Genomic DNA, 20434 nt, shown 5'->3' with positions numbered 1-20434 from the left:
AGAAGGAGAAAGAGGAGAGAGGGAGAAAGAAGAGAGAGAGGGGGGGGGGGAAGAGGGGGAGAGAGAGGGAGAAAGGAGGAGATTAAGAGGGGGAGAAAGAGAGGGAGAAAGAGAGAATGAAAGAGAGGGAGAGGGGAAAAGAGGAGGGAGGGGGAAAAGAGAGGGAGAAAGAGGGAATGAAAGTGAGAAAGAGAGGGAGAATGCGAGGGAGAAAGAGGGTGAGAAAGATAGAGAGAGGGGGAGAAGTAGGAAGCATTATGATAGAGTACTGTGTTGAAAACAGCAAAAATTAGTTTAACGATCAAGACAAGTGGGCAGAACAAGGGGGATGAAGAAAAGGAAAAGGAGAGAAGAAAAGACCAGCAAAATTAGTCGAGGCGAGGGCTGAGGGCCAAGGCAGGGGTGATCCCCTACATTGGGCCTCTGTCCCCATTACCTAAGCCCCCCCCCCCCCAACGACTACAACGAGCAAGGAATTAGGGGGGAGGGGGGCTGGCTTGTTCAGTCTGGCCTTTTAGTCAATGTGAGAAGTTATACTGAAGTAAAAATAAAAGAAATTGGAAAATGCTAACAATAATCTATGTTTTGTTTACAAGTAGTTTTTGAGGTTGGACTCAAAGTTCCCACAATGAGTTACTTGTAAAAAATTAACGATCTGTAGTATGTTGCCCAAATTAATAGCCTCTCTTTCTGTTGCAGGTTTGGAATTCGAACTCATGGAACACACCAGTATTATTGATTTCTGTACTATTACTATCATTTAATCAGACCGTAAACTATGTCATTTCTTCTTAAAGTATTGTAATTACAGCCCTGGTCCAGGAGCACAACAATCCACTGATTACTGCACGATATTATATAATGAAAATCAGAGAGAGGGAGGGAGGGAGGAAGGAAGGAAGGGAGGAAGGAAGGAAGGAAGGAAGGGAGGAAGGAAGGAAGGAAGGAAGGAAGGAAGGAAGGAAGGAAGGAAGGAAGGAAGGAAGGAAGGAAGGAACGAAGGAAGAAAAAAGAAAGAGAGAGAGAGAGAGAGAGAGAGAGAGAGAGAGAGAGAGAGAGAGAGAGAGAGAGAGAGAGAGAGAGAGAGAGAGAGAGAGAGGGGAGGGAGGGGAAACGAATCGTTACAAAAAATAATAATTATGAAATAATCTACAATTGTGCTTGGGAGGAAGGGAGGGAGGGAGGGAGGAAGGGAGAGAGGGAGAGGGAGAGGGAGAGGGAGAGGGAGAGGGAGAGAGAGAGGAGAGAGGAGAGAGAGAGAGAGAAGGAGAGAGGGGAGAGAGAGAGGGAGAGAGAGAGAGGGAGAGAGAGAGAGGGAGAGAGAGAGAGGGAGAGAGAGAGAGGGAGAGGGAGAGGGAGAGGGAGAGAGAGAGAGAGAGAGAGAGAGAGAGAGAGAGAGAGAGAGAGAGAGAGAGAGAGAGAGAGAGAGAGAGAGAGAGAGAGAGAGAGAGGAGAGGGAGAGGGAGGAGGGAGGGGAAACGAATCGTTACAAAAAATAATTATGAAATAATCTACAATTGTGCTTGGGTATTGTTTTTGGCTAACGTTAATTATCAGTTTAATTTTTTTTCACTAGTATGTTTTTATCACCTTCTGGGTGGTATATTAGTTAGAATGCTTTTATAATGCAGTCGTTTCTTTATATGTAAATGATAAACATGTTTTTGAAAAACTACAACGAATGTTTTAACCATAATATACAAGCTTTAGTTCGCTTAACTTCTGTTAATGCTTACTTTTTTTTAAACATCTGTTTATTTACTATAACATTTCTGCCACGTCAACATCTATCGCCGTATTCGAAATACGGCGATAGGGTGAGGCTCGGGCCAAAGCCTCTAAATATAGCATTATGATAAAGTATTGTGGCGAAAAAGGGTAAAAAGAAGTTCAAAATTATGATATATGAAAAGAAGAAGGGGGTGAAGAAGAGAAGGAAGAGGAAAGGGAAAGAAAAGCCCATGCAAAATTTGTTGAGGCGAGGGCTGAGGTCCAAGGCAGGGATGATCCCCAACAGTCTCAGCCTCCGAGGCCCCCTCCAACCCCAACATTTTTCAATAGTCTAAATGGGTATTAATAAATCATGTAGGAGCCCTTGTTTAAAAGGTTACAAATGAAAGCAAACATGCGAAATCTATAAATTTATTCAGTATCTTTTAATATTCAATAAAAAAATCCGAGACAATAAACAATCTTGATTTTTGAGATCGTTTGTACACACATCCAAGCGCTTTGATGATCATGCAAAAATTCCCTTCTTTACTTTTTTTTATCTTAATAAAGCGCTAGGATTTACAAAACCGAGAAATCATAAATTTAGAGATTACCTGAAACGTTTTTAAATGACTCTTAAGAAATGAGAATAATTACCTCCGTGCTTTCCATGTATCAAAATAATTATTTTCCTCCCGTTATTTCCCATGAACATTATGCTACAAAAGTTTCCGATGTGGCTCAATATTAAGTATCTAATATTAATTATCTGGTTTATAACACTGCTAGCGTATCTTTCATACTTGGTTTAATACCATATCATAAATACGTTGCTAGCACATACGAAAAATACTTAACACCATAATGAGACATTGAATTATCAACCATAATCATCATTAATAATAATAATAATAATAATAATAATAATTATAATAATAATATAAAAATGCCATTCAAGTAATGGTCAAGATATATATAGATACTACATAAAGCAAGTGAGACGGATAGACACTCACTGATATCGTCTTATTCCACCCTTCAAAAGCTGCTGTTAAATCATCACTCTTTCTCTCTCTCTCTCACTGCACGCGTGTTGGTATAATCTCCACTTACCTGTTAGTGCAGTGCTCACATCAGAGCCCGCACCAACCTCCCTTGTAATATATATACACAACATATACTGACACATGCGCAACACACGATATATACTTTTCAGATATTAATATCACATGGAACAAAAACTTTTAATTCAATTGGATTAGTTCATCAACCCTATCCATGCTACACCCACTTGGCCTAATCAACTTCAAAATTGGCTTTACGAAGGTTACACGCAAATGCCGTGGCCTGACAACGTGCGAATCAAGAGTTGGAAGTTATGCGTGCAGATGTAATTGAAACTATTATTATTATTATAAGGTGAATGAGCACAGCAATTCAGTTTTGCGAAGGCGCCTTGCTTAGGGCCCAACCTCTTTCAAGTTGGAGCGGACTCGTCTTCTAAACCGAGAGCGGCGAGTTCGTCTGTTCTTTATTTGCGTTGTAGAATGACCTTAATCACAACAGCTGATAGGTCTAAAGCCCCAATGAAAAACAACCACAACTGAACGATTAAAGTGGAGGCCGGATTACCTCTAGGCGATCTACTAGTAACATTTCAAGAAGATAGCGTAGTTATACCTCATACCTCCAAGGGATGAAAAGGATCGAAATTGGTTTCATGTTCACTGTTAATTCAATGCATTAGAGATTACCTAGAGAGGGGAGTATAACCGGGGGAGAGAGAAGACTGATAGTGTGAGGGTGGGGCGGTACTAAAGGGGTGCTTAGTGGGGGGGAAGAGGGAGATAGGGCTTTGGAAGCGCCCCCGGGAGAAAAGGAGGGGGGGGGAGTGAATGGTAAACGTGCTCACACTGAAAAAAATTCACTTCACCCCGGTTACTTTTGTTCAAATGTCTTAAATCTAGAACGAGCAATTTATTAAGACGAAGGTAACAGGCTTACTAACTTAAATGTTACACAGTTTCTTATAAAAATCTATTTTTATTTTCTATTCCATTAAATTTTGCACCAAAATCCCTACACGTGATTAGTTTTTTTCCCCCTCATCTCCATTTATCACGGTTTCTTTCGTGCAGTTCGTCCTTAAGTACCTGAATTACAGAAGCACTGCTCTTCACCTACACGGTAATATAAATTTAAGTACAACCTTAATTTTGCAGTAATGGTCTGTGCGGATCGATGATGAGCTTCATATTATACTGCTACTTTTCTGTGACCCGTTTTGTCTGAATGTTGAGCAACCCTCTTAGGTTCAAAGAACAAAATATCCCTTGCTTCTAGCCATCTCAATTTCCTCGCTTTAAAGGTTTCAATGACCACTTGCTCATAACCTTGCATTACACTGATTTCTTGCATTGCAGTGCGCCCTGTTGCAGGCCTCGAGCGGACATTCTTATCCAAGTATTTAAGTAGATTCAACAGTAATACCTTGCTGTTAAATGGTATCCAATATTCTAATGAAAACTTCATACTTTAGGTTTTCTTCAGTAACTCTTATTCACAATAATAACTTTATAAAGAACAAGGAATATAATATTGCACAATGGCATGGAATCTTGCTTTCCGCAAGTGCCTTGTCACTTTGTAGCACGATTATTTAGAACTGCAGAATCTTTTCACCAAAATTACTTTCTAGGCTGGTAGACAATTTACAAAAACGTTTGCAAGATACGTTACTTTCTAGTTTTGTAAGCACTTTTCTTTTTGTAAAGAAAACCATCTGATAAATAAAACATGAAAAACATTCAAAATATGCCACCTGAGTGGATTAATCAATAAGACACACATGTGCTTTACTGTTTATTGTAAAAATAGATGTTCAAAGCACATTTTCGTTGTGGATGATGACCTCCACAATGCATTACGGTGGACGATGGTGGCTTCCACTGGCTGGCTGCCCCTGCAATGCTGAGCCAATGCTGCCTGATACTGCCAATAATGTCAAGCAGGGGCAGTAATGTGGCAGGCTTTTGGTAGCCCGAATGGTCTTGTCTCCTCTCTCTACATCAAAAATTAATGCAGAGTTAAGACTTCACACTGCTACTTTCATATTCTACGCAAAAATTGTAGAATTTTTGATGACCTTGTGAGCTGGCCTCTTTGGGCAAGTGTGTTTACAAGTCTGGCCAAAATATGGGGCAATCGTTTCTAAATTATCCTTTACATTCAGAAGTGTTAAGAGGACAGCTCCTTCCCAAAAATAAAATGTACATAAAACAAAATAAAGATTTTTGTCCAACTCCAACAACTCTACATGTGGAGCTTTCATATAAGAAACTGATATTTTGCAACAAATGTGAAAAATGGTTTGCATTATTCTATACTGTCCCTCTTTTGCACCCAATACCAATTAAGGTATTTAAGAAGCTGGCAGGTTCCTTTATTTGGAGTTTAAATCAAGTTTATAGTTTTGTGAGGACCATATTTGTACAATTCATTGATGTATATATACCTCTTGCCATACAAAAAGGAACTTTCAAGACAAATTCCAGCTGCCTTATGGCACAGGCTACTGGATGGACCAACCTAGTTCCTTGCACCTACAGAAGACTACAAAAATGCTGCTGCTGCTGCTGCTGGATTAAAGAATACCCTTTATCACCTGTAAAAGGTTCCTGTTCAATGTACCATCAATTCACTAACTTATCCATTGCACTCCCTTGTCCTATCTCTTCCAATCCACATTCCTTAAACATTCCAACAGAATCTGCTCTTTAAGTCATTCCATGCCTTTCTATCCAGTCACATCTAGCCATCATTTGAACAGGTCATATCTTCTCTACAAAAACCTTTTCTTTTACTTGAATTTTTTTTGTTTTGTATATCTGTTAACCAGATAACATTCCAGCATTTACTAAATTCTAAAAGGAAACTCTTCCTGTAGGTCAAATACTTGAACATAATATTTTTCTTCATAACCAAAATATTTTATATTAAATATATTCTAACAACAGTTAGAATGAGTCGATTCTACATCTGTAATTATGCTGCACCATCTATATCCTAATTCACAATTACACCTAGTTCAAATTTCATCCACAGACTCAAAACACCAATAAGGAAACCTTCAATATCAATTAAAGCTTAAATCATTTCTTTTAACTAGGCACAATTTTTCTTCCAATCAACACATTCCTTATTAAGTATATCTAACTATTATTCAGATGTAGCAAACCCTGTTTCATTGCTCTTGGTGCAGACTTCACTTCCAGCTTTGAAAGGCTACTTGTTCGGTGTAGAATTCCTGACAGCTGGCACATATGCGCTTCCACCACCATTGCTGCTGCCAGTTCCTCGTTGCGACATACCATTGACACTGCTTGCATTACCTCTGGTGCCTCCTCGTCCACCGCGGTAGCTGCCACCACCACCTCCACCCCTAGGATGAAGAATTAAAAGACCATCTTGTATTTTCTCAATTTCACTTTTTTTTTTTTTTTTTTTTTTTAAAGTAGATTTAATAAAAAAATATGAAAAAGAAAAGGAAAAGAAAAAGAAAGAAAAAAAAAATTACCTGTAGTATCCTTGGTTATAGTTATAGTTTCGGTAATAGCCACCACGGTAATAACCTCTTCCACGGGGATAAAATCCTCTCCTGGCTGAACTTACACCAAAGGTCTCTACGTTGATCTTTCGTTCAAGTCTCCAATCTGGACGTTGGCTCTTTCTGCAAGTGCAAGGTAAGCGTTTTATCACAAAAGTACTTGGCACATGTTTTAGGTCATATTTTAAAATCACAGATCACTTACTCACCCTTTACTACGCTCAATAGATTCACAAGAAATCCTGTCAAAGAAAGATTTTGCCTTGTCGTAGCAAGTTGGATCTTCAACATCCTCTCCACCAGCAGTCTCATGGCCAGAGTCGTCCTTCTTTTCACCATTTTCGGTAATCTTCGTCTTTGCCAGCTGATTCTTCAACTCTTCAAATTCCTCGTTAGCTTGTTCAAAATCGTAATCCTTCTCAAACAACTGCTGATCCTGAATCTGGCGCTGCCTATTGCCCTGGTTGAAAATCTGCCCTCTGCCTCGCTGTCCACCAGGTCTTCTCATACCACGGCCGCGTCCCATTCCACCTCTGCCTTGGTACTGGTGGTACTGGTAATTATTGTGGTACTGTTGCTGTTGGTTAGGATGGTGATTCTGCTGAGACTGTTGCTGCTGTTGCTGAGGCTGCTGCTGTTGTGCCTGCTGCTGGTTGCGACGCCCTTGCCCACTCTGGTTGCCATTACGCTGGGGTCTACTGGAAGTTTAGGCATTTCACAATTCTATTATCAATACTTCAAGGATGCAATACAAATTGTAAAATCAGAGTGTACAAGATTAACCTAATGGCACACTTTTATGAAATAGATAGCAAAGGCCAACACAAACTACACTAACCTTACTATAAAAATACACTGCACAATGATATGAGAAATTGGACTTGCAACATGATAAGTATGAAAATGACACTGAAAACGACCAACTACAAATTCAAAATAGCTTTATATCATTAACATAGTCCAGACATTAGCCTTACCTTTCCTGCTGTGATTGTCTCTGTTGTTGGGGAGATTTCTTCTTCTCTTCCCTTGAAGGGGGAGGCGAGACTTGCACTCCAGCATCAGAGACTGGGGACTTTCGAGCAGTTGGCGTGGATGAACGTGATCCTACTAGGATGTCTGAGAGAAGACCAACGGGAGGGAAACAACATGCTAAATTAATACACACTCCTCTCCACCTCTCTTTTCTGCCACATGATATAGTGCAGGTTAGTGTCTAGATGTGCAGCTGCTTACACTAATTGCTATTATGGCAACCCTATTACTTAAAATATAACTTATCTATTTGTGGCAAACCGAGTGGCAGTGGCGTTCGTTGGTAACGATGTTCCTATGCTAAAATGCAAATTCGACATCTACATCTTTACTTGGTCAAATGGAGCTTCTGAAGTAATTTATGTTAAATTATTTTTCTGATCAAAACCAAATTGAAATGCAACTATCACTCCTTTAAGGACCAAGAAAGATGCAGTGTTCAAATTGCAATACATGTATGGAATACTTACAAACTTCCCCATTTTCTAATAACTAACCCCTAAACAAATTTGCCTTCATATGGTAAGGAAATCAAACTACCTGCCCCTTTCTTTCACCAACTTTATACTCCACTAAAATTCTGAAAAATTATTTAAAAAAATTCAAAGCAAGGTCACAATTGATAAACATCCTTTATAAATACAATGGTTTAGCTGAACATCATTTCTTAACTACCCTGCAACAGATTCCTCACTCTTGGGAAATATAGTTTGAAAAACTTCAATCAGCATTTCCTTTATCTGAATTCCTAAAATTCAGAAATTTTCCATCTTATTTTAATTTTCATTGTAAATGAATATAAATACTGGAAAATGGAGAAATGTAAAACCTTAATCGATTGTAAACATGACAACACACTATATTCCAATTTGTTACTATCCATGGGGCTCTCCAATGTATATATAGCGAGGTTGGTAAAATGCAGTAAATAGAGTCATGGAAGGTTATGGATTTTGAAAAAAATATTTTGTGATAAAGGACAGTAAATGGCACCAGATAATGAAGTATACCCTATATCTGGGAGTGTAACAGTTGAATGCACTGCTGCCAACCTATACTGGCAAAGAATCTAGTCTTGCGATCTCAAGATATCAGGATGCTTAAAAATACGTGTATAAAATTAAAATTGCTAGCCCCCTAAATAATAATACACTATACTATACTATACTACCTACATATACATTACATTGAATGTTGGAAAGTACAAAAGTGTTATAAATACATGAAAATACCAATCTAATGAGCTTCCACAGTTATCTACACTTAATACAAGGGTATACAGTCAAGATACTAACACCAGGCAGTTTCCTGGAACTATCAACTCTTATATAAATTTATGGTTGTGATAATTTTCCTTTAACAATGTAATACATGATGAAATCAGTTACCTGTCGTTTCATTCTGTCTACTATCAAAGAAGCAGACCTACTTACGTACCTACCTACCTTAAAAAATAAATTGTTCATATCAATATATATATTTTTAATTAAAACACCTGGATTAAAGCAATGTCTTTGCACTTTATTTCTTTTCTGAGAGAATGTTGTACTAGTTTAAAATAGTTAAAAATAGGACTTTAATGTATATCCTACAATAATCATGGTAACTAATGCACATTACTTTGCATATATATATATATATATATATATCTATATATATATATATATATATATATATATATATATATATATATATATATATATATATATATATATATATATATATATAAACACATCTATATATTTTAGATCACAAATTATGGAAAATTTACCCACTTCTAAATGGTATTAGGAATTAACAAAATCTACAATAAGGAAGGTCTGTCTAAAGGATCTATGTGCATGTGTATACTCGTATTTACATACAGAACCTGTATACATGTATATTTGTACAAGGTTACCCATATACAGGTTGAACCTCATTTTGTTTTGGTATTAGGTTCCTGAAAATGACTACTAAATGAAACCACTTGTGTTTCAGGCTATCAAGATAGTTAACATTTGAACAGAATCCAGGTAATAGAAGATGAGCTTGAAGTGTTAATATAATAACATTACCTAGTAGATGACAAATACTCGTGGATGACATTTAGGTCAGACACTATTAGCGACATCTTTCGTAATCCAGGAAAGTACTATTTGGTAAGCACTTTCCAAATACACAATCTCAAGTATTTGGTTAAAATTTCTTTCTTACAGTATCAAGTTTGGAACTCTGTTTATAGCTCAAACTGGCGAGAGGACTTATGAACTTAACTGCCATGTAGTAGTATATCATACAGTAGATCTGTTACTCCTCCCATACTTCCCATTTTCAATAAATTTTAAATCTCTACAGTTTATTTTGGGAAACATCGAAAAGGATCGTCTTATGAAACTTATTAGAATGTTACGAGGTTCACCTATACATGGGCATTTATAAATGTTACATACCCATATGCATGGTATCAAATATACACAAGTATGTTCTATCATCAACATTAGCCTACAACTGCTCCTGTTCCCCTATTTCTAATACTAGGAACAAATGCCAGAAATAGTCAAATGACTGCACAACATAAAAAGCAATGAAAAACAGCAATGCCAAGCTATTTGACTAGCAATAGCAAGCTTGTCAAACAAAAATTGTCTTGTCACATGAAGCCTCTCCATGAAGCTTTGCAACTGAAGCATATGAATGGCACTTGTTCCTACCTGTTTGATGGAGTGCATGTGTACCAGATTGGGGTGGGGCACCTATAGGAGCTGGCACTGCTCCCGGGGTAGTATTAGGTTGTTGATCCAGGCTACCAACCCCACCACCACCACCACCACCTGCCACAGTACTCAACTCACTGGGCTGGGATGTAGAACCCATTGGAAAACCACCTGTCCCTGGGAGACCCTGCTGGGTCATTGACTGTCCATATGCACCATATGACAGGCCTAGGCCTCCGCCAATGGGACCTAGAGACTGTCGAGAAAAGGGAGCTGCTTGGAAGGATGATGGGACTGCTGGAGCAGAGTGCTGGAAATTTGCAGAACAAAATATCAAATTTCAATAAAAGAAGAACTTGACTTTATGATAATGGATGGTTTCTGGTTAATAAAAACAAATGCAAGAAATCTAATGCATTATTATATATATATATATATATATATATATATATATATATATATATATATATATATATATATATATATATATATATATATATATATATATATATATATATATATATACACACACACAACACTCAAGTACTCAATCACTTGTATATACTTTTTTTCAAAGTTTAGGAGACTGGGAACATTTTAAATCTAGGTCAAACTTTTTTTGGGGACATTTTTTTTCCTATTTGGTAAAACTGTACTAAATTATGGTACCACTGATGCTCTTACCTGGACAATAGCAGGATCATTATGTAGTCCTCCAGGTAAAGTTGGCTGCTTTGGAGTGTCACAGACTTCTATCTTTTTGATGTCTGTGCCTCTGAAGATAATGTATTCATACACTTCATCCCGGGCAGCAACTGGCATCTCCGTCGGCCGGTCCTCTGTGCCAAAGGACCGGACTGTGGAAGAAAACACTTGTGTCAAGAAAGCTGAAGAAATCATAAATGTAATAAATGTAGTTGCAGTAGTATTACTGACAGTACAATTAGCAGAAGCAGCAGCATCACTTAGAATTCTGTTGCCATTCAATGGTACAATCAGATTTAAAATTGAACATTGAATTACCACAAGGAAATATTATATACAAACCATATTCTACTAAATATGAAACAAATATAAATGAAGTTTTTAAGGTACACTTGACATCCATCCTAATCACTAGGAGGCCTCAATGAGCCAACATACCATTCACAAAGTGATTTATATCCTCCTTATGGTTATTGTGCCAATACTCCTGTGACCATGTTTTTAGCCGTGTAGTTATTTTAAACCTCATCGTCAATTCCACTCAGAGTTTCCTGAACTAAAGTCACCTTGATAGTGCCAGCTTTTAAACACTTATCTTCCAATCATTATTTCAGCATGCATGACATATATTGAAGGTAATACTTATTTTCATCCAGCTTCATGGCTATTCCCTCCTCTCAATGCCTGTACCACTAATTATATGAGTAACTTTCTCCTGTATGTCCGAGGTGGACTACATTGTCCATCAAATCTGAACTACTTACATTACATATGTACATAAAAACAGGATTTGTTAATTTTATTTTAATTTTATGCCTTAGAAAGTAAAGGGGCATTCCCTCTCCCATTTTCCTTAGTGGTAAATAGTCCTATATTTGATATGGTTTGGATAGTTTCCTTATCAAACACCTACCAAACCCTCGCTCCCCTTGCAGCCCTACCTCTGCCTACGTCTTGTATTTTTTCCCTGTAAATAGTAATTGTGGTGCAGTATGGCACATTTGGTACATTTCATCTAATCAAAATAGAGCTCTCTACCTTCTTCCACATTCCCCTCCATTGCAGGCACTGCAGTTACCCTCTGGTATATCTATATATCTCTTATTGGTTTTATATCTAGAGCAGTGGTTCTTAGCCTTTGCAGTTTGGTGACAAAAAAAATCCTACACTAGTGATGTACCAACAACTCTATACTCCATTAACCCCTTGGATCCAGAGGATGTGAATATCAGTGAAATAAATAGCTTGAGGGCCAGGGTGATGGAAAAGACTCGCTATGAGTGTACAATACTCTTGGAGGGCTATAAGACTTAGGGGGCTAAATATTTAGGAAGGGGCTCGCATTCTTTTCACTACATGAATGGAATGTACCATCCAGGGAAAATATTTCTATGCTCAGGATCCTATTCCTACCCAATGTGACCAATGGCACAGGTTGCATTACAGAAAATTTAAACATTATGAAAAATTGTACACCAAGTTATGGATTGCCTACAGATATGATATGGAATCTGTGCAAGGAAAATGGTCAATTACCGTCTGGATATAGCATATGTAACAAATATAGATACAGAGAGAGAGAGAGAGAGAGAGAGAGAGAGAGAGAGAGAGAGAGAGAGAGAGAGAGAGAGAGAGAGAGAGAGAGAGAGAGAGAGAGAGAGAGAGAGAGAGAGAGAGAATAAGATTTGATACTGCACATGAGTGTGTCCAGCCTACAAGCCACACACCTGCAAGAGTCAACTCAAGTAAACAGGCAGCAAAAGCACCGGATCCAAAGGGTTATTTTATGAATACAAATTTATTATACATATATACAGCTATCACAAGTCTACTTAATAGCTTGGTTAACTTTCTGTACTCCCCCTAATATTTCCAAATAAAAAGGGCAAATGGCAGTAACTTCATAGGCAGGAAAAATTATTTGCAAAATGTGACACTTGCAGAGCAACTGCAAAGCAAGCATCACAATGTACACACTGATAACAGCTAGTCTGAGTTACTTTAATATATCAAAATACAAATTGTTGTAGGAGGGGGGAGGGATATTTTACTTACATATTAACATTTTATTTATTGAAAAATCTATGGTCAGTAGCAGTGTATTCAAATTAGGGCATTAGGGAGGGGCTTGAGGGGCAAAGACCCCCAAGTATGGATTTTTATTTAGTCATTTATTTATTTATTTATTTATTTATTATTATTATTTTTTTGTTAACAAGGTAATGTTTGTGGATTCCTAAAATGGCTAATGGTAAAAGCAAGTAAGAAATTCAAACAAATACAAATCTTAATACAAATATGTGATAGACTTTAAAGATCACATAGCACTAGGGTGAAACATTGTGGCAAAAAGGGTAAAAATGAGTTAACGATTAGGATAAAAATTGTTAGATAAAGGCTGTAGAACTCTGTAGGACAGTATGGTAGTGTTAGGGTAAAGAGGGGAGAGCAAATAGAATATGGCAGAGATTTGTAAAAGGAGAAGAGGTTAAGGGAACAGGGCGATTAGATCAAAAGGAGAATATCTGAGGAAGGGAGAGTAATACGAGAGAAATTGTAAAAGATAAATTATGAAACAATCGACAGGTAATATGGGTAGAAATGGTGAAGGAGAAGTAGAAGAATGTAGGGAATGAGATCAGTAACTGGGGAAGGTGATGTATCAGGAAGAATGTCAGGTGGGGAGCTATCTGTAGAAAGAAAGAGGTTTGAGAAATAAAGGTTTTCTTCGAGGAGAGGAGGGGATAGTTGTCCGAGGAGCAGAGGAAGATGTGGGTATAGGACAGGATGTAGGAGATGGGATAGAATGTTTAGATTGTTATGCATGACAGGTATGGTGAGAATGAGGAGGGGTAAGCATTAGGGAAGTGATAGAGATTGTAGTATCTGGATTTAAACTGGGAAAGGAACTTGAGAGGGGGAGAGAGGGAGTAAAAGTATGGTGGTTTGGGATAGAGGAAAGATACTGGAGGAGATGCCGAGACATCTTTAAGATGGAAAGGGAGCAGAGTGAGGGTCAGTTTTGAAACTAGCAAAGAAAAACCTAGTCTGCATACTTCCTGTCTGGCCTAACATAGGGGAAGGCCTAGTTACCCAAGATATCAGCTTGTAATACATTATGGGAGCCACTACAATTGGCACATGTTCAAAACGATCTGAACAGTCATAACTAGGTTGGCACAGAGGGCAGTGGGTTGTGAAGCAACAGTGTTTGGCCGAGTGGCCAAAAACCGCAACATTTCTGACACTGATAAGGCAGGACATTCCACCGACATAAACTTCATGGTGGAGGTCATATCTATGGAAGCTAATCTTGCAATACTGGTGAAGGATTTATGCTGGCCTCTGGGAGGAATAGTTTAGCACTGTATTGCCACTGCATCAAAGTTGACGAATCAGGTGTGCGGGTTGTTTTTACAATTTGACAATCCTTATTGTAGACAGGATAATTAGTTGGGGAGATGGAATGGTTTCTGTACAGGTATTATGGGAAGAATGAAGTCAGTCAGGGTAAATAGTGCACAAGCTTGGGATAGATGTAACTGACATAGCATCAAAAGGTTTGCAGGGGTGGTATGGAGTGAGGTAGTACTGTGGGAGGATGACAATAAGGATGAATAGTAGCAGCAAGGGGGAAGGGTGTATTCTGGTGGAAGAATGACCTTGGTGATTTGGAAAGGCCAGCCGACATCAAACACTGAGGAGGGGGTATTAGTATCAGTGGTCAGCAGGGGTCGGAAAACCAGAGCAGTCAAATTTTGATAGACTAGTTGATGAAGTGACAAGCCTTAATGCCCCTAATAAGGGTAAAGGATCACCATTGGCCATGGCAAGCATGAAATAAATGGGGAAGAAGAAACGGTCTACCTCTTAGGGTCCCCGTAAGGAATGAAGACTTAGGTGATTATCCAAAGGAATGCCGTGCCCAAGGCTACTGGAAGCAAAATACAAAAAGCCACCTTTTCAGCAGGGCTCTCACACTTAGAAAGTGAATAAGGAAGATAAGGCAAAGGAAAAAGAAAAGATCATGCAAAATTAGATTAGGCAAAGGCTGGGGTCCAAGGTAGGGGCATTCCCTCCATTGGGCCCCAAGTCCATCTCCTAAGCCCCACCCCACCCCCTCCCATTAATAGATGAAGGACACCAGTGATAAATTCTCATCTTTGCTCTTTACTTACACTCCCTGTATTCAGGATGTGGCAATAAAAAGTACAATGAAAAAATATTGTTAGGGGTTAAGGGGACCGTCTTAGGTGAGCAAGGGTTGGAGGGATTAAATGGGGGCTAAAAAGTGAGGAAACTTCCCTGTGCTTTTTGGGCATAACCTTTGATTGTTTAGTGTAATAAGGGTGCAAGTAGCTTGGGTTTATTGGAATTTGGTATTTTCATTAGATGGACTTACTACTAAGCATAGCAATGGTGATATCATTAAACATTATCATCATCATTATTTACCATATACTTAACTGCTCTGATAAATTGAGGATCTGGCATGGTAAACTGCCTATTCTTTAACTTCCATAAACTTAACTGGTAAAAAGAAAACAAAATCATGACAAAGTTGGAAAAAAATTCTGATTTACCAGACTTTCCCTGACATCACCTTAACACCAAATGAACAACTTTCCCTTTTTACCTTTTATTCATTTTTCTGGCAAAAATTTAAAGGTACTTTTCAAAAATAACTTATAACAATTTGAAAACAAACTTGAAAAATACCAAAGAAATTGAGAGAGAGAGAGAGAGAGAGAGAGTGAGAGAGAGAGAGAGAGAGAGGGGGGGGGGGAAATGGTATTTTAAAAAGACCTATTCCATTCTTATTTATATTCAGTGTTTAAATGCTGTGCACTTTAATTTTTCTAATGAGGCAGCACCACTTAATTGTTATATGTATTAAACTGTTGATTTTTTCATTATAATTATACTTAATGATGATAATATCTATTAAGATTATCAAGAAACAAGCATTCTAGTAATAACCCTAGTTTTTATTTTGGCTTCCTGTCCCTTGTAGCTGGATGCACCTTCTGCACAGTTCCCACTGTATTGCAGTATGTGGGGATTTTCATCTGACCATAATGGCTAACCAAGTAACCCAGTCTGCATGGGGATCACCTGATAAGACTAGTGTGACTGCCCCTTCATTGAATTTAACCAAACCAGAACTAATGGGGACCCAATAAAAAAGATACTAAGCATGGAAAGATAAGGTATAAAAAGCAAGGGAATTATGAGGAAGTAGATCATTTAACATGTTATGAAAGTGACCTCACAGGAATAAGGATGCCTTCAAGTAGCTAAGGTATTCTTGCAGTTAAAAACTTTCTTAGCTTTAATTTAGCTTTCTTTTAGTCTAGTCTATCTACTTGTGACAAGTACTAGGGAAATAAATTGGAATAAGTACATTCTCCAACAATACTTTACCCCAATAATGTTGCATTAAAAACTGACTAGTGTCCTATAATGCAGGGTTACTGATGCACATTGGCAGTTTCCCTAATTTGTGCCAGCTTGTTCAGGACTTCAAAATACAATATTAAGTGCCCAATAGCTTGCAGTTCCATTTTAAAACCAAAGATTAAAAAAACTGAAGGTTTCCCCTTCACTTAAAATGCCTTTATCATATATACTGACACCAAACAAGGTCTCTACTATTATAGAAAGAGGAGCTCCCTGTGACAAGACGATGGTGCAGGGGACATGTCCTTAGGCTTTCCATCTGAGACTCGGTCCACCATACCATTTGTGATTACTTGGTTAAACCTGTATGCAATACAAAGTAATACATTTTGGGAGCTCTCCTAAAATATTTCCCACTTTGATCTTAATTTGCATTTTCCAAATATCTCTAGATTATGTGATCAGTTTACCCCCTAGACGATACCTTTAAATATGTTGCATTTATTAACAATTCTATAAAGTAAACAAAATATCTATTTTCCCTCCTCAGTGTGCCACTTAGAGATTCAAACATTTCCTAGCACAATTAGTACAATTTTTAGAAAATTCTAATCTAGCACTGATTAAAAATAGTTATCTACAAAAGAATAAAAAACATGGCACATTGCCATGTTTGTACTAATCCTCCCTTGATATCTATCATCACACAAGGCAATGTTCCAATTCTCCCCTATGAGGAAGCGTACGGTCAGCGACTACTGGAATACATCCAAAACAAGGTCTATTCCTTCTACATTTTCCTCACTGTTATTGTTAAAAGATGACCCAACATGAATGGCTTGCAACAAATGGGCCATCCACTCATATTAACCCACTGCCGCCGGCTGGTTTCCCCGATATGAAAAGCCTCCCTCCCAGGCTGTGGCTCGGGCGATTATGTTGGCACCATAGTACGCACGGCATGCTTGTACATGTCCCCAGAAAATAGGACTGGCGCATCATGGAACGTATGCACATGCCACCTGGAATATAGTCCAGGTATACCATGGCATGTATGTACCTGCCATCTGGCAGCAAGAAAAGGTCTTAGAAATATATAATATATCAACTCTATATCCTGTTAACTTTTGCCACATTTTATAGACCCAATTCTTCGGTAACAAGACAGAAGAATGCCAACTATTGCTTATTTCTTGTGGTAAAAGTTGAACTGAAATTAAATTGTAAGTGAAGTTTCAAGGGAAGCAAAAGACTGGGTGGCAGTAAAATACATAGCACAAGGTAAACAACCTTGTAATTGGAATCCATTACCTGATGAGAAAATTCCTACATTTTTTCGAGTTACAGGTTGAAAATATTAAGTGTCATCTTGACTAGATATATATGATAATGGTGATGAAACAAACCATTTCTTTTATTCAATAACCGTCCCTCTTAAATCTTCAACTAAATTTAAAATGCCATAATTCGACAAACTGAATCTGTATCATGATAACTAGTTCTATACCCTGAAGTATGATACGATTGCCACTAATGCCAGGCACAGAATGCCTGAGGAGCTGCATTTAGTAAAAAGAGAGATCCAGTTACTTAGAAAATTATTAATGAATACAATGTACCTAAAAAATTGTATCATACTGATGACCAAAGTTCAAAATTTGTTTTATAAATGGTTTAAAGGTTTCTACACTAGTAACACTAAGGTTTCTTGCTATTTATACTCAAGGCACATATATGGATACAAGGTAAAATCTCAGTTCTGGAGATACATGCAGTGAAAAGTAAACAAAGTTTTGTTTACTTTTCACTGCATGTATTGTTTACACAACACTGACACACTGGATTATTGCTGGATACTGAGTGCTGTCAGTTGGTCAAGGGAAAAATTCTGAAGCTGAGGAAGCAACTTGCTACACTTGCTACTTAGACTACATAGCATATATGATTTGCCAGAGAATGGAGCTAGAATGCGAGTCTATACTTTTGAGTGGCTGACCCCTTTGATTGCTACAATAATGATCAAACAAAAGCACAATGTTTAGTACACAACTTGGAGCCAGCTTGATGTGCATGGCATAGGTGAACATGGCACTCATTCCCTATTAAATTTACCACATCAATTTTAAAGCTGTTTTCTGACAGTTGTGGCAAGTTGATAATCTACAATAGTGATACATGAATGTCAAAAAAGTCGTCTCATCCTTGTACAATAACCAGGGAGGTCTATTGACTACATACGACAAGACGAACTAGGGAATTTAAAAGGAACTAGCGAGTTACATTTTACAATAGTTTATAAAAGATTTTCAAATTTAATTTATTAACCCCTTGACGATAAGAACTTATTGGATCCAGCAACAGTTGCATAGCAAATCAATATGGAATTTTTGCTTGAAATCTTGCTGGCTCAAGCTTAAGACCATCAACATATGCCATAGCACTTCTCCTGGATTCAAGGGATAAAGTATGCCATGAGGGAAAAATTGGGTCTTAAATTGGTTGAATCTTCTCTTTACCTTGAATTTCCTATGCTTAAAAGTGAAATGCCAAATATAAACAAAATGAAACTTACCCAATATATCAGGTTTGTGAAAACAACCACAATTTAAATATACAGCGCTTAATTTACAGCCACTCATTTCAAGCCCAATTCTGAGCATATGGAACAGCCTTAAAGAGACTAAATAAAACCACAAACAACTACTAATTTACATATTTTCTAAAGACCAATCCTTGCATTTCCAATTTAAAAAAAGCTACATCTAATGATAGGATGCAGTTGGGTATCAGTTTGCAAGACAGATGGTACACTCAATTTTCCAGAAAATTTTGGAAAACGAATACAATAATGGGTTACTTTTTTCTGCAAGGAGGGGGGGGGGTGTTCTTTACGGATTCATCAAGGACTGTCTGGACGGCTTCAACGCCCAGCCAAAATAAACCAAGGTCCATTAAATACAATCGGCCTAAAATTGTTTATCCCCCCCCCTCCCCCCACTCGCCGAGAACGTACTTTGTTCTCCAGGGGTCAAAATACCGTAAAAACCCACTTCCTTATTTGGCCAAATATATCAATCATCATTCTCCTTTCAGAATTCCCTTGCCAAAGCCTCGACTCGCAAAACGTCTCTCTAACCCAGGACGCCGACATTCCGTCCTGCAAGCGCCCGAGGAAAAGAGAAAAGAGAGGGATTCCATTTTTAAACTCCCCCCAAAGTGCGCGTCACTCGACAAAGTGCGACTTGGTATTAACTGCGTAAAAAAATAGAAAGTCCTCTTCATTTCCCGCTAAACTCGCGCGCGTGCCCAATTCAGAAGCGTATTTCGTGGCAAAATACTCAAGGATTCATTGGGGTTATCTAGATTTATTCATGGCCTCAGCGTCTTCCGCCTCGGGTTGTAAACAAACAAAACTTACCCTTCGCCAGAGCAATAATCGACTCCTGAGCGTCGATGGTGTACAAAATCCCTTCATATCGGATTTCAGATTTAGATATAAGGCTGATTTTACTACCCAAGAAGGGTACGGGCCCACTCATGGTGGATGATCACTCTTTTAACAATTTCTATCACCGATGGCTAACGATATTTGCTAGGATTTGAACCGCCTCTCAGTCATTGTGTTCGACGAAGGTTACCGGTATGTGACGTCACGGGTCAAGCACCGGAAGACTATATTACTCTTTGGGTTCTTCTGCGTCTTTCTCTTGACACAAGGGGCCATAAATTAACGCAATTTCACTAATATATTGAAACTGTAATTTGCTGGCGCGCTTAGGCGAAATATAGAGTACTTTCTATGTTTGCGAAGTCTTTCGGGAAAATCGCTCACGGCGCGAAGTTCCAATAATTCTCCAAGAAAGTATTTACATTTTAGGAACATCATATTCGCCGTATCTTAATATTTTGGGTTGTAGAAAAATCACATGATATCTAAAAACAAATATCAAAACCCATAGAGTGAGAGAAAAATATTTTGAGAGAAATATTTATTGTTGTGATAAAATTAATGATTTTGATAAGATCAACCAATATATTGCAGTTTTTCTCTTTCAAAATAGATAGTAGTATCTGTATAAATGAAAATCAAATATTTTATGTTACTTATTTAAAGTCTTTATAGATACACGAATAAACAGCTGACAGTTTTGTAAGTGAAACATGGCAAAAGTACCAGAGAAAAAATTGCTATGTAATTTTTAACAGAAATGGAAATTAGATTTACAACCTAATTCTTTTAAACTTATATTACTTCAATAAAATATATTTAAGGTTAAAA

General features: G+C 37.8%; 1 protein-coding gene across 6 annotated transcripts; it reads right to left on the bottom strand.

Annotated features, from left to right (window-relative positions):
- Positions 1–2126: 2126 nt before the first annotated feature.
- On the bottom strand, positions 2127–19821 carry LOC119595767 (protein LSM14 homolog A-like). Of its 6 annotated transcripts, none has more exons than XM_037944909.1 (7): positions 19574–19821; positions 10735–10907; positions 10048–10360; positions 7297–7450; positions 6529–7014; positions 6290–6442; positions 2127–6154 (listed from the first exon to the last, which is right to left on the bottom strand). In XM_037944909.1, exons 1-7 carry the CDS (start codon positions 19692–19694, stop codon positions 5998–6000), a joined length of 1557 nt encoding a protein of 518 aa, XP_037800837.1. In that variant the 5' UTR covers positions 19695–19821; the 3' UTR covers positions 2127–5997. The 6 variants fall into 6 exon arrangements, with proteins under 6 accessions (XP_037800837.1, XP_037800840.1, XP_037800836.1 ...); XM_037944912.1 differs by having other exon boundaries at positions 10189–10360; positions 19574–19819; XM_037944908.1 differs by having other exon boundaries at positions 2129–6154; positions 6529–7017; positions 19574–19817.
- Between the last annotated feature and the right edge of the window lie 613 nt (positions 19822–20434).

Source organism: Penaeus monodon, chromosome 36 (genome assembly GCF_015228065.2).
Source record: "Penaeus monodon isolate SGIC_2016 chromosome 36, NSTDA_Pmon_1, whole genome shotgun sequence".
NCBI lineage: Eukaryota > Metazoa > Arthropoda > Malacostraca > Decapoda > Penaeidae > Penaeus > Penaeus monodon.
Note: the sequence above shows the minus strand (reverse complement) of the source record. Positions and strands in the feature narration are given on the sequence as shown.

Coding starts and splice junctions, on each gene's coding strand:
- LOC119595767 (XM_037944908.1), bottom strand. CDS start 19,694: ATGAGTGGGCCCGTACCCTTCTTGGGTAGTAAAATCAGCCTTATATCT. Junction 10,908..19,573: donor GATTATTGCTCTGGCGAAGG/GTAAGTTTTGTT, acceptor TTTCTTCCACAG/TCCGGTCCTTTGGCACAGAG. Junction 10,361..10,734: donor ATGATCCTGCTATTGTCCAG/GTAAGAGCATCA, acceptor GCAAATTTCCAG/CACTCTGCTCCAGCAGTCCC.